The sequence below is a fragment of the Cyprinus carpio genome, chromosome B15 (genome assembly GCF_018340385.1).
Source record: "Cyprinus carpio isolate SPL01 chromosome B15, ASM1834038v1, whole genome shotgun sequence".
Lineage (NCBI taxonomy): Eukaryota > Metazoa > Chordata > Actinopteri > Cypriniformes > Cyprinidae > Cyprinus > Cyprinus carpio.
The window spans coordinates 11,936,585-11,949,652 of NC_056611.1; the positions used below are offsets into that span (position 1 = coordinate 11,936,585).

General features: G+C 38.0%; 2 protein-coding genes across 4 annotated transcripts; one reads left to right on the forward strand and one right to left on the reverse strand.

Moving 5' to 3' along the window:
• Positions 1-1,431: 1,431 nt before the first annotated feature.
• Positions 1,432-7,538, reverse strand: LOC109054755 (polynucleotide kinase 3'-phosphatase). Its single transcript, XM_042739225.1, has 17 exons — positions 7,396-7,538; positions 7,249-7,295; positions 6,834-7,097; positions 5,756-6,034; positions 5,137-5,216; positions 4,991-5,048; positions 4,766-4,873; positions 4,255-4,326; positions 4,061-4,109; positions 3,875-3,945; positions 3,522-3,614; positions 2,813-2,909; positions 2,666-2,727; positions 2,404-2,513; positions 2,229-2,316; positions 1,982-2,049; positions 1,432-1,855 (listed from the first exon to the last, which is right to left on the reverse strand). The coding sequence occupies exons 1-17, from the start codon at positions 7,520-7,522 to the stop codon at positions 1,735-1,737; spliced, it is 1,794 nt and encodes a 597-aa protein (XP_042595159.1). The 5' UTR covers positions 7,523-7,538; the 3' UTR covers positions 1,432-1,734.
• zgc:162193 (TRPM8 channel-associated factor homolog) lies at positions 7,425-13,022 on the forward strand. 3 transcript variants are annotated; one of them, XM_019071992.2, is made up of 8 exons: positions 7,425-7,563; positions 9,160-9,912; positions 9,999-10,990; positions 11,081-11,175; positions 11,316-11,529; positions 11,627-11,866; positions 12,005-12,342; positions 12,443-13,022. In XM_019071992.2, exons 2-8 carry the CDS (start codon positions 9,293-9,295, stop codon positions 12,683-12,685), a joined length of 2,742 nt encoding a protein of 913 aa, XP_018927537.2. In that variant the 5' UTR covers positions 7,425-7,563; positions 9,160-9,292; the 3' UTR covers positions 12,686-13,022. The 3 variants fall into 3 exon arrangements, with proteins under 3 accessions (XP_018927537.2, XP_042595157.1, XP_042595158.1); XM_042739223.1 differs by lacking the exon at positions 7,425-7,563 and adding an exon at positions 7,878-8,015; XM_042739224.1 differs by lacking the exon at positions 7,425-7,563 and adding an exon at positions 8,127-8,886.
• Positions 13,023-13,068: the final 46 nt, after the last annotated feature.

Consider the following 13,068-nt stretch of genomic DNA (forward strand, 5'->3'; position numbering starts at 1 on the left):
GGCGAGTTTTCATCTGTCTCTTGAAAAATGTCAGGGAATCAGGATTCTGGATAGGGGTTGGAAGATCATTCCACCACCCGGGAACGGTAAACGAAAATGTTCTGGAAAGTGATTTTGTGCCTCTTTGTGATGATACCACGGGGCGTTGCTTACTAGTGGTTCTCAGACTTCTGAAGGGGAATACATTCACCTTATTTTTATTATGTATTGTTTTAAAATGAAACAGTGACGTTTAGGGCATTTTTCAAAGCTCAAATAGTTGTACTGCAATATGCAACGGTATTGCAAAGATACAGCCTCATTCTATAACAATAAACCTAAAAAAACAGCCTGCCCCATCTAGAGTTTCATGTCAGCACTTGCCATTTTCTAGTGTAAAAGTTGCAGAAAAAATGTCAAAAATTGTCATTAATTACACCTGCTAGGTTTGTATGTAATTGACAATTTATTGAATGATTTGGATGTTTTAAGCCAGGAATCTCCAACCCTGCTCCTGGAGAGCTACTGTCCTGCAGATTTCAGCTCCAACCCCAATCAAACACACCTGAGGGCTACTTAATAATTACAGACAGGTGTGTTGGAGCAGGGTTGGAGCTGAAATCTGCAAGACGGTAGCTCTCCAGGAGCAGGGTTGGAGATCCCTGTTTTAAGCTTTTGAATCTTACAATGAAGGAGATATTTGTGTCAATTTATAAACTGCTGTATTACACCACATTCCACTTAATGTGAACTCATGCCTGATGATGTAGAGTCAATTACTCAATAATGTTTAAGAAACTTTGCAACAGGGAAAAACTGACAAGGACCTATAAATTGTCACACTACGTAACTTTTTCAAGTTCACTTTTTTGTGTGCCTATCACCAAAGAAGAAAGGAAGAAAGAAAGAAAGAAAGAAAGAAAGAAAGAAAGAAAGGGAAGAAGGAAATAAGAAAAGAAAGAAAGAAAGTGTCATGAGTCCAGGCCCTGTTTCTTCCTCTCTCCACCAGAGGTCGCCATCTCCCGGACTCCATACACTTGTTCACTAATTACACTCATTACACTATTTCCCAAACGCCATACACCTGTTCACTCATTTACTCACCCTCAGCTGTCACAGACTATATATTCTCCTCTCACTCACCACTCTGCCTGGCTGAATTAACTGTAATTCTAATTGTATTTCTATTTGTAAATGTATTTGTCGTTCCTGAATCTGTTTTGTTTTGCCTTGTTGGCCTTTTTGTTTATTAAAGAGAAGTCTTTCCTGCATTTGGACCCAGACCCTGTCTTTCCTCGGTGCTCTCTTACCGGCCCGTGACGGGAAGAGCATTAAGCTGGGACTCCAGAAATAAAGCAAATGATGATATAAATCACCTATAAATCTGAGCCTATGAATTTAACCTATAAAGTTTTATTTACAGACAAGAAAACCAAAGAATGCTGAAAAATATTGACATTGTTAATTGTATTTATTCAGTCTGACACAATCTGATACAAGCAACTGTTTCATCATTTTATGAAACCTGTTTAATAACAGCATGTCAATTTTAGCAGCTATGAATAAGTTTCCCCAAAAGCAAATGTAAAAAGCAACAAATTAAAGACAGGTGTAAATCTAAGTGGAAGAGACAGTATAACACACAATTAAATTAGTGTTGTATTGTCAATTGTTCTAGAATTCTTCTGATTTCCTCTTATTGCAAGGTAAAAAGACTAAACGAATTGTCAAATTATTTTTTGCTCAACTTCACGCTTAGCCCTCAGAGAACTGCCTGAAGAGGAACTCTGATCTTTTTTCACTGAAACTTGGCACAAAATTAATCTGCAGGATTTCAGAGAAGCCCTCAGACAAACTGGGTTCCACAAACTTTTTCCTACAGAGAACAAGAAAGACAGTCAGAAACCAATGGACTTGTGTGAGTTAAACAAGAAAGACGGTGGTTTCCAGGCAAAAATATCTGGTTCAATAGGAAAAGCTTAGCTTGCTGCTGTTGACTCACTTGTAGCTGTGAATCACCATGTCATTGACAGGAACATGCTTGACAGAAGAAGGAACCATCTCACGAAACTAAAACCAGCAAAATACAAATCAGATCAATCCCTAACTGTGTATTTTGGAGTTAAAATTGGTTCAGAATACAGATTTTCCATGCAACAAGTGTAACAAAGTGTAACATTATATAGACTTCAATATTTAATGTACATATTGCACACTGTAAAAAATAACTGCAGTGAAGACCGAAATACCCTGTTGTTATGCTTTGCTTGTCCCAGACTCGCTGTGAAGTTGAAACACCTGCAGGGGACTCCAGCGCTTTGACTGACATCTATATATCTGTGGAGAAAATCATTGATGGTGCTGTTTAATCAAAAAGACAAAGATACATTTTTTTATTTTAATTTTGGAAATAGAGGTAGGCACCTTTTCCTGGACTCAGGGTCAGGGTTAGTGTTGTCCACTGCAACGCTTCGGCCTTCCTTTAGAGCACGTTCACAGGCTGAAACACACTGCTGCCAGGAGCCAAGTATGTCCTAGAGTTCATGTGCACAGACAATCAAAACAAATCATTATACACATTTAAGATGTTTTCCTCCAAAGCTTCTAAACCAGATATGCTTAATATCCTGCTCTTGGAGATCTACTTGTGTCTGGGTTTTTAGATGTGGTAGATAACATAACTTACCCTGTTCACATACGCGTAGCCCTGTGGAATGATGTGTGTCTGGAAGAACGTTGATTTGCCTGCTGCAAAATTAAAAAAAAAGGGGATATGTCATTAAAAAAAAAAAAAAAGAAACTTGGAAAGGAGAAAAAATGAAAAAATGCTTACATCCAGGAAATCCCACTGCTACAATGACTTCCTGCTTGGTGGATGTGAGGGAGGCATCTGGAGGATCGAAAAGATGTCCTTTAGAATCTAATTTCCTCTGGACAAGGACAGAAAAACACACAAAAAGTATTACAGATGCTTGGTGCACTACTGTTCAAAAGTCTGAGGTTGCAAATACTTTTTTTTTAATGTTTTTGAAAGAAGTTTCACCAAGTCTGCATTTATTTAACAGTAAAACTAAAAATATTGTTCAATATTATTACATATTAAAATAACCGTTTTCTAATTTAATATATTTTGAATGGTATTTTACTCCTGCGATGACAAAACTGAATTTTCAGCATCATTACTCCAGTCTCCAGTGTCAAATGATCCTTCAGAAATCATTCTTATATGCTGATTTGCTGCTCAAGAAACATTTCTTGTAAATAAATCAATATTGAAATAGTTGCACTGCTTAATATTTTTGTGGAGACCATGACTTTTTTTTAGGATTCTCTGTTTAATAGAAAGTTCAAAAGAACAACATTTATTTGAAATATAATTTTTTTGTAACATTATAAATGTCTTTACTGTTACTTATGATCAATTTAATGCATCTTTGCTGAATAAAAGTATTAATTTCTTTAAAAAAAACTTTGATGTCAAACTTTTAAATGGAAGTGTAAAGGCATAAAACATGTAAGTGAAAAAAAGACCAATTGATTACAGGATCAAATTCTGGCAAGCTGAACTGAGCGGGTTTCCAGCCCAAGAAGTATTCCTCTGGTGTGTGAAACTGAAGACCAATGTTGATGGCAAACTGTAGAGTGAGTGAAAAAAATATAAAGAAAAATAGCAGATGAAAAATATATGTATATATTTACATAAGCCTGTAAAACTTTTTGCTTTTGTTTTACCAAAGTGGAGCAAGAAAGCACTACCATGCCCCCTTGTGGTCAAAACAGAGTAAAGGTATTGCACATGATTTACATAGATACAAATGAATATAAAATCATTAACTCTCAGGACAGTAAGTCATTCTGTATACTGTGTAATGAAGACTGCAGTTAATTTGATTACCAGTCTGTCACTGCAGGAGAAGTCTTTCTTCTTTTTTCCTGGTGCCCAGTTAGCGGGACGTCCTGCTGCATCTGTAAACAAGAGAAAAAACCCTGACTGAGCATCGAAATCTGTCATGTTATGGGTCATTTTGCACCATGTGCTGGTTTTTGACTACATATTCTTTTAGTAGTTGACTGAGCTCACCTCCTACATAGAAGCTCTGTGACACATCTACAGTCACTCCTCCATTCGCCTGCAAAAACACAACAATGCCTTCATATACACAGGATACTCGAACCAAACCTGCTGCTTGCTTTACGTAATGTAAAACCAATCATACAACTCAATGCAGTTCCTTTAATATATAAGTCCTACAAATAACCACAAGAGTGATTCACCTTCTCACACAGATGTTCCCACATCCCAATAACAGGCTTCCTGTATATACCAGGGGCTGTGGAAGCAAATACCTAAAAATAATAATAATAATAATAATAATAATGCATTCACATTCATAAAGATAAAAGTTTGAGAAATTTAATCTACACAAAATTACACCACCGTTTAAAAGTTTGGGTTCAGTAAAATTAATTTTTTGGGAAGAAATAATACTTTTGTTCTGCAAGAATGCATTTAATTAAACAAAAGAGACAGTAATTGTTAGCAAAAAAAAATAAATTAAAAAAAAAAAAACTTGAAGACTGGAGTAAAGGCTGTTGAAAATTCAGCTTTGCATCACAGAAATAATTTACAATTTAAAATATATTCAAACAGAAAACACTTCTTTTACATTAGAATAAATGCTACCTTGATGAACATAAAAGACGTCCTTCAAAATCATTTTAAAAATCTTACCATCCCCAAACTTATAAACAGTACTGTATGTAAAATAGTCCACGTATCCTTCACCTGGACGGGCAACTGCAGTGTCTGCAGAATATCCTCAACCTTTGACTTGAACACCTCCGGTCTGAGCTTGCCTCTAGAAATACCCATCTGATTGGTGAAAAACACCACCTAAAAAGAGAAGAAAACAATGATGAAGATGCTTGTGCTGCTAAAGCAAAAACAGCTATACAAGTATGAATGCTGCAAATGCAGTTCAACATAAAATAATAGCAGATTAAAAAGCACCTTGTATCCTTTCTTCAAAAGACTGGCCAGTCTGGGCTGAATCTCTGGGAAGAGAATCCTAAACAAAAGTAAAGAAGAAAAACAAAACATCACATGAGGCACTACAAATAGTTGCAAAGTATAGCAAGTTCTTCAACAAGATTCACCTCCAGTCATCTGGACTTGTGGGAAATACTTTTCCAGACTTTGTAGTAATAATGCAGCCATCAATGTCGAACCCTGCAATCTGAATCGGAAATTAAAGCATAAAATATCATAGAAGCATAATGGTGTTACTGATAAAATGCTAAAAATATGCAGTATCTGTAAGATATGGTGACCAAACGTGCCATTTTCCCAGGACACGTCCTGGCCAGGATTTCTATATTGCCTAAAATATCCACGTTTTGGCTTTGTTTGCGCTGCGCAGACCAATTGTTGTATGACAAAATACCATGAGAGCTCTAGAGAGCAGACGACTTCTTGTGCTTTTGAATCGCTCTCACGGTACTTTGATGTCATACACCGGTCGGTATGCTCAGTGCTGCTTCAAGTCCAACACTAATATGTACATGCATTTGCATCGCTTTGACTGTTCTCTGTAGATCCCACCTTCTTACGTACCACGATTGGTCGATTATTGGTCAAATGCTTATTACCTTCATTAAGTATAAAAACAGGAAACCAAAGCCAAAACCTGGATGATTTAGGAAATATAGAAATCCTGTCCAGGACATGTCCTGGGAAAATGGCATGTTTGGTCACCCTATGTAAGAAATGTCTTACTTTGGAGCTATCTGGAACCCCTGCTGCCGTGAAGAGCAGAAGGCTGCCGATTTGTTGCCAGTGACTTTGAGAACAAGATGAAGATGGAACAGTGGCTTTGTCTGATGGTGAGTCCAGCTTATCACACACTTTATGTGCAAGTGCCTGTAACTGCTTAAGCTTTTCTTCAGCTGAGGTCTCATCATCTTCATCATCATCATCATCATAATCAACACCACCACCACGCCCTCGTTTCATGGGAGGGACATCATCCTCTGGGCTGTGAGGACGTTTTGTCGACTAAGAGTCAAGCAGTGTTATTTTAGTATATATAAAACATTTTGTAGTATTTATTAACATTTTGAATAAAATATTTATATTTTCAGGTTTCAATTAATTTAAGTTTTAATAATTATGTCATGTGTTTTTGTCATTTTTCTTATTTAATGCATATTTTTATTTAGCTTTAATTTAAATTTCAGTTTTAGTTCAGTAATTGTTATACTTTAACCTAAACATAGATAATATTTTGTTGCAAAGGCAATGTTTCTAATGTAAAAGTTTGTTTTCCACCAAATATTTATATTGTGTTTCATTTCAATTAACTAAAAATAATTTGACAATGGTTAAGTTTTTTTTTTATTAAAACATGTATTAATTTTCCACTATTAATATGTTTACAATTCATACATTTATATATTTAGAAAATCCTAAACTTTTAATTTATTTATTCTTCAGTACTGTTTCTATCCAATGTTTTTTGCCTTCTACATAAACTATAGTTGTGTTGACCTCTTCAAAACACACGTATAAAGTTTATCTATTATCATCAACTATACTTAACATATAAAAACAGAGCCAAAAATGTTGATGTAGAAGAAATGTGTACAAGTTCAATTAGGAAAGGTGACCTAACAAAAACATATTATTGTTTGATTCATATTAATAGAATTTTTAGAAAAACAGCATTTATTTAAAATAAAATCTTTTGTAAGTTTTGGTACTTTTAATAAATTGAATGCATTCTTGCAGAATAAATTTATTAATTATTAACCCCAAAATTTATTTTAAATATTTTCCAAAACAGTTCCATTGATACCTTTTTGGGGGATTTAGAAAAATAATCCTGGATGCTCCTTTTGGGGCCTGACCCTTCATTTGAGCTTTTCTGTCTGTCTCTGCTTTCATTTGCTGCTTTTCCTTTCTTCTGAGGAGAGGAGGACTTTTCATTCGAATTTCCGACAAACTCCACAGTGAACGGGTGGGACTGGTTGACCAGGTACAGTGTGCGACCAGCTGTCAAACACCCAGACTCGCCACGTCCCAAACACTGACCGTCCAGGGAAGAAGGGTTGGGCCCGAGCTGCGGAAACAAAGGATGGGTTGTACTCACATAAGCTTTTGTATATTTAGGTATTAGAAAATGCTTTCAAAACACTGGTGTTCATAAAACTGACTCTCTCGGTAAACTGCAACATACAACGTTGTTGTTGTTTTGCTTTGTTTTGTTTTACCTGCGTAACCAGAACTTCCTGTTTGGCGTAGTTGGCAACAAGTTTGACTGTCAAAAAGACACGCACTTCCGTTATTCTTTATGAACAGAAACAAATGCGACACGTACTTTTCCATTAGGATGGGTGTGGTGTGATTTTAAAACCCACCCTGATGCCTTGAGCACTTCTTGTCGGTGATTCTGGTTTCAGGGCCTCGACCTAACATTACAGCTCGACCATCTGCCAGCTCCACCCGAGCGCCATTCACACTTACTAGTGTGCACTGCATCTCCATTCACAGACGACAACAGCTGGACTCCAGGAGGAGAAGTTACAGTAAGAAATATAGCACAATTCAGATTCAAATAGCCTGACTTAATGCTAAGTCATATTTGCAATACATGTAATGGGCTAATTACGAATATTTAAGCGAATAACTTAACTGTAACTCATTACGTTAGCTCTCTACGTTAACTCGGTTTTAATACGCCCTTTAGTGTTTCTTTTATAAAGATAACTGACTTTGAAACCGGAGGGCTCGTAATATAGGCTCAAACTATCTCTACAACCTGCGCAGTCTGCGTGTATCTACAGACACCATCTAAAATTATATTTCAGGCACACCAGCATGATTTTACTAAAACGCAATACAAAATCTAAACAGTGCTCACCAGTTGTCTAAAACTTTACATTAACTTCTTGGGGTTCAGTTGTTGTACACGCTTTTCTGGTCCGACACGTAAATGTATCCGACGTGGAACAGCGACATCCATCGTTTGGTTCCCATGGTATGTCATTCTTTACTATGGTTACTGTAGTTTCTGCCATGCAAGGGTTAATGCAGTTATTAATTTACTGCTGTAAAACTGTGATCTTAATAAGTCACTACCAGCGGAAAACTACATAGATAGATAGATAGATAGATAGATAGATAGATAGACAGACAGACAGATAGATAGATAGATAGACAGACAGACAGACAGACAGACAGACAGACAGACCTAAAGCTTTGCATTTTTCCTAAACAGTTTCAATGTTGAAAAAAGGCTTTTAAAACTTTGTGTAGTCCCTGAAAATCAGTACAAAGTGTACAGACAAAAAAAAAGTACTGTGTGTCTATTCAGTTTTTATGTTTGTTAGATGACAAATCTCCAGTTTACATAAGTATTATCATGCGATAGGATATCCTGCTAATAATTATGTCTTGGTAAACATAGTTTATTTACTCTGCATAATGCAGTACCAACAGTTTAGTTTAAACTGCCATATGCTTTTGTCTTAAAGCTGTTGAGCCCTGCACATGACATCCAGAAGAAAAAAAAATTAAATCGTGGCCATCAATCAAGATTACATTCTCACAACTTCATGGCCACATTTTATTCATTCATTCCATTGTTTTAGTTAAATCATTGTCATTTAAAAATAGTCTGTACTAAAAGAGATCTAAACAGCTTTAAAAATGTCAAATACTGTAGAGGGAGTGTTCGATGGTGGTTTCTGGATGAACAAACAAAATGAAAAAGGTGTGTTTACGGGCGTGCTCGTTGGGTGTGCTCTTACATAGGTGAGCTATAGTCATATCCACAAACATATTCTCACAGTAGTTACACATAGCTAAGCGAGAAAGTCATCTGAACAGTTTTGTTTCTATTGATGAAGGTGAGTGTGTGCATAATGAATGCTCTATTTAGAATAAAGTAAAGATAATTATGAGACACCAAGTTTCAATTGTGCGATATGAAGTTGCAGTTTTTACATATGTAGTCATAATTGGGAAAGGATACATTTTGAAATTGTGATTTGAATCATTTCAGATTTTTGTATAATGTGTTAAGAAATGTAATTCATGAAAAACTCTTTACAGGTGCAAAATTTCTTGTTTATAAAATTATGCATCTTGATTTTTTTCTTCCTTTTTCTATCTTTGTGTAGGACTGAAAACCAGTCAGTATCAATTTACTTCACAAGCTCTGGTTGAACAAACCCAGTGCTCTTACCCTGTAAAACTGACTGTACATTGAGATTGATTGTTTTGAGCTGACTTGCTAAACAGAGCTAATCAACCATGGCATGTGAACAAGACTACTACACTATCATGTATGGGCTGCAGGAGCTTGATTTTGAAGGGGGAAAAGCAGTGCCCAGTGATCTTGTACTAATAGGTGAACATGCCTTTCCACTTGCCATGAATCCAAGAGGTCAGGTTCTGATGGCTGCATCTCGTTATGGTGAGGGACGTGTGGTGGTGTTGGGACATGAGCAATACCTAACACACTTCCCTGGCCTGATAGAGAATGCCCTTATGTGGCTCATGCCATGTACTGGTGATGCTGGCATTGTAGGGATTCAGAAGAGTTTATGTTCAGTAGCTGAAAACTTGAAATACTGCCCTATCAAGACAGAGCTAGGAGACTTTCGGAATGGATTAGCTATATATATCACAGATGCTTACAGTGTTGAGAACTGTGCAAAGGATCTGATAGCTTTCATCAAAGCTGGGGGTGGCTTGATCATTGCTGGCCAGGCCTGGAGTTGGGCTGCTGCCCACCCGCAAGAAAACACTATAAGGAACTTCCCAGGAAACAAAGTTTCCAGTGTTGCAGGAATTTACTTCTCAGAACACGAAGGAGAAATTGGCATCTTTCCTGTTCCAAGAAGCATCCCTTCTAGTTGGCTTGCTGTATCGTAAGTTCAGCAGAAATTCTTACTTTTTTACCCATTCTGTAAGAAAACAAACATTTCATCAGCTGCTTTCAATTGTTACTTTTCAGTATAGGCAAGGACTTTAAAGATGACCTACAGTTCCTGCTAGAAGGTGTGTCTGAATTTGATGTCCAAGGTGGGGCTATAGCATCTGAAGTGATGGTGCACGGACCATTAGCATTTCCTATTGCAGTCACTCCAGCTGGAAAAGCATTCATTGCTGGTGCCTATTATGGGCAAGGCCGCGTAATCTTGGTATCCCATGAAGGCTTCATGGGACGGGAATCTCTGTCCACTTTCATGATCAACGCTATCAAGTGGCTTGACGAGGGTCGCAACGGTGTAATTGGGATTCTACCCAGCCTACAGGCAGCCCACACAGTACTGAGCAAATCTGGTTTAGATTGCCAATTGACTGGTTTTAAAGAAGATCTAAGTGTCTACGTTTGCACTTCATACAGTGATGCCCAGTGTGCAGAGATCCAAGAATTTGTTGCTGAAGGTGGTGGTCTTATGATTGGGGGTCATGCCTGGTACTGGGCCCAGACCCACTGCGGCTGCAATGTCATGACTGATTATCCAGGAAATCACATTCTTAATAAGATGGGATTGTGTCTCTTGGGCAGCACCTTGGGTGGAGGGTTATACAAAGCCCCAGAAATTGAGCATAGTTGTAAAGATGGATACCACTTTCGTAGCATGCTGCATCGGTTTGCAGAACATGTAAGCCTGGGGCAAGAACTGACTAATCAAGAACAGAGCTGCTTGAAACAGCTGGGCAACGACTGTGCCAGTTACCTTCGCATGCGATCTCATGACAGTGCTGCCTATACTTCAATGGTAGGTCTTCTTAGTGACATAGTGAAGGAGGTAGGTGTTCCACAAGTGTGTAGCAACTGCCCTGTTCAAAGTGCCAAGGACCACCTGATGCTACATGTTGGGACTGAGGTGTACAAGGTGTCACCCGATCCTGATGCCCTTCTTCCATACATCATTAAGGACAGACCTAATATGCCAACTGTGTCTAATGCAAGAGTTCGGATCACTGCCAACACTGGAGGTACGAAAGTATCCCCACTAAATATTATTCCTTGTTTAAGTTTGAAAATACTTGAACACTATAAAATAAGAACGTTATCTCTTGTTTCAGCTTGTGAAGAATGGATAAGCACAGGGTTATATCTTTCTCCTGGTATGAAGACGTACATAGCAGTACCTCCAGAGATCGTTGGGAAAAACTGGCAGGTGATAAATCAAATCTACACATGTATCCAATCAAGGAATAGTTGCTGCATATAGTATACTTGTCATGATATATACAACTTTATTTCTTATAGTCTTGGAGAGCATGTTATTAACATAAGAGGATAACACTTTTTACGCAGGTGCAGCTTGGTTGCCAAACAGATAATATTGGTGGATCAGATGTTCTGAAACGGGCTCCTGTGGTCCATGAGCGGTTCCCTTTGGGCACAGAGATGGTCCAAGTCTGCAATCTATGGGGAGGGCTCATCTACCTAATAGCACCTCCTCAAAGCAAAGTGGATGGGGCGGAAATTGTCGTGCAGATCTCAGTACAGGCTCCATACTTCAAGTCTGGTAAGAATTTTGAATGAGCATCACAGTGAGGTTTCTATTCAGAACATTTAACATTGTTTGGTAAATTTTTTCAACACTAACTTGTTTCCTCCCTTAGGAGAGACTAGTGTAGCTGACTGGGTGGACAGGATCCGTCAGGCACCCGCCCCCTGGGCGGAGCTTGAGTTTGAGAACATCATCATGACATTAGAATCAGAATATATAAGGAATCTGGACCGCCCTGACGAGGTGGCTAAACTTTGGGACACGATAATGAGAAGCATAGCTGACCTGGCAGCAAAGCCTGCCAAGTTCCCCCGCAAGGAGCGGTTTGTTGCAGATGTTCAGATCTCTCATGGTTGGTGGTACTATTAAATACTCTCAGAATCTTTGTTAGAATAAAGAAGCATCACTATTACAACAGAATCATGCTATTAATATTAATTACACTCACACTGTCCTGGTGATAACACTGTTCCCCCTTTTCCCCTTGCAGGTTTCATGCATGCTGGATATCCTATCATGATGCACTCCACCTCTGCCCCAGGTCTAGTAAATGTACAGGAAGCCTATAAAAGTGGTATGTGGGGATCCATTCACGAGCTGGGTCATAACCAACAGTGTAGAGTTTGGGAGTTCCCTCCACACACCACTGAGTGCACTTGCAACCTGTGGTCAGTGTACATACATGAGGAAGTGCTGGGCTTAAATAGGTCAAATGCTCATCCAGCCATGACTCTAGAAAACCGTCAGGCTCGTACCAAGATGTATTGCAGTGGCGGTAAGGATTTAAAAAGCTGGAGTATGTGGACAGCACTCGAGACATACATGCAGGTGGGAGCAGACTGCATAAAATTTTATATTTGTTTATATAATTATTCTGAAAAATATAATTGTAAATATAAAATAATATGTGTATACCTTTTTTTTCCAGCTTCAGGAAAAATTTGGCTGGGATGCTTTCAAGAAAGTTTTTACTGCCTACCATGATATGAAGGGAGTGCCAAATGACAATGCAGCCAAGATGAATCTATATGCTGAGACCTTCTCCAAGGTGGTCAACCTGAATCTTTGCCCTTTTTTCATAGCGTGGGGTTGGCCCATTCAGCCCAGCACACAAGAGAAGATCTCTCATCTCCCTGAATGGAATGACCATCCTATGGTCCAGTATGCCTAGGAACATCTCAGATAGCTTTAAAAATGTACAGTGCCAGTTTTAATGTAGCTGATGGGTACTATTAAGTATAAAAATGATATATGCTTACCAGGAATTTCAGTACATAGTTGAGCACTTGATATTAACTAAAGGTGGTTATAGGCTAGTGGGCTATGGTTAAATAGAATCAGAACATGCATGTTAAAAGCATGCATTTTACATGCACAACATACGGTATACTTTTCATAAATACTAAAAACTGCATGCACTGTGATTAACAGTATGGCATGGGATCTTGTATTGGTTGTATTTCCCTCTTTTATCCAAGAGAATAAATATTATATTAAAAGACTCTGAATGGTGCATAATGTTGATGTGATTTGAAAATACAGAATTAAGCCCTG

Excerpts from the sequence above, each read along its gene's own strand:
- LOC109054755 (XM_042739225.1), bottom strand. The coding sequence starts at position 7,522 with ATGGAGATGCAGTGCACACTAGTAAGTGTGAATGGCGCTCGGGTGGAG. Across the intron at positions 7,296-7,395 it reads GAAGTGCTCAAGGCATCAGG|TCAAACTTGTTGCCAACTAC; the intron begins GTGGGTTTTAAA and ends TCTTTTTGACAG. Across the intron at positions 3,615-3,874 it reads TCTCCTGCAGTGACAGACTG|TTTGCCATCAACATTGGTCT; the intron begins GTAATCAAATTA and ends CTCACTCTACAG.
- zgc:162193 (XM_019071992.2), top strand. The coding sequence starts at position 9,293 with ATGGCATGTGAACAAGACTACTACACTATCATGTATGGGCTGCAGGAG. Across the intron at positions 9,913-9,998 it reads TCTAGTTGGCTTGCTGTATC|TATAGGCAAGGACTTTAAAG; the intron begins GTAAGTTCAGCA and ends GTTACTTTTCAG. Across the intron at positions 11,530-11,626 it reads GGCTCCATACTTCAAGTCTG|GAGAGACTAGTGTAGCTGAC; the intron begins GTAAGAATTTTG and ends TTCCTCCCTTAG.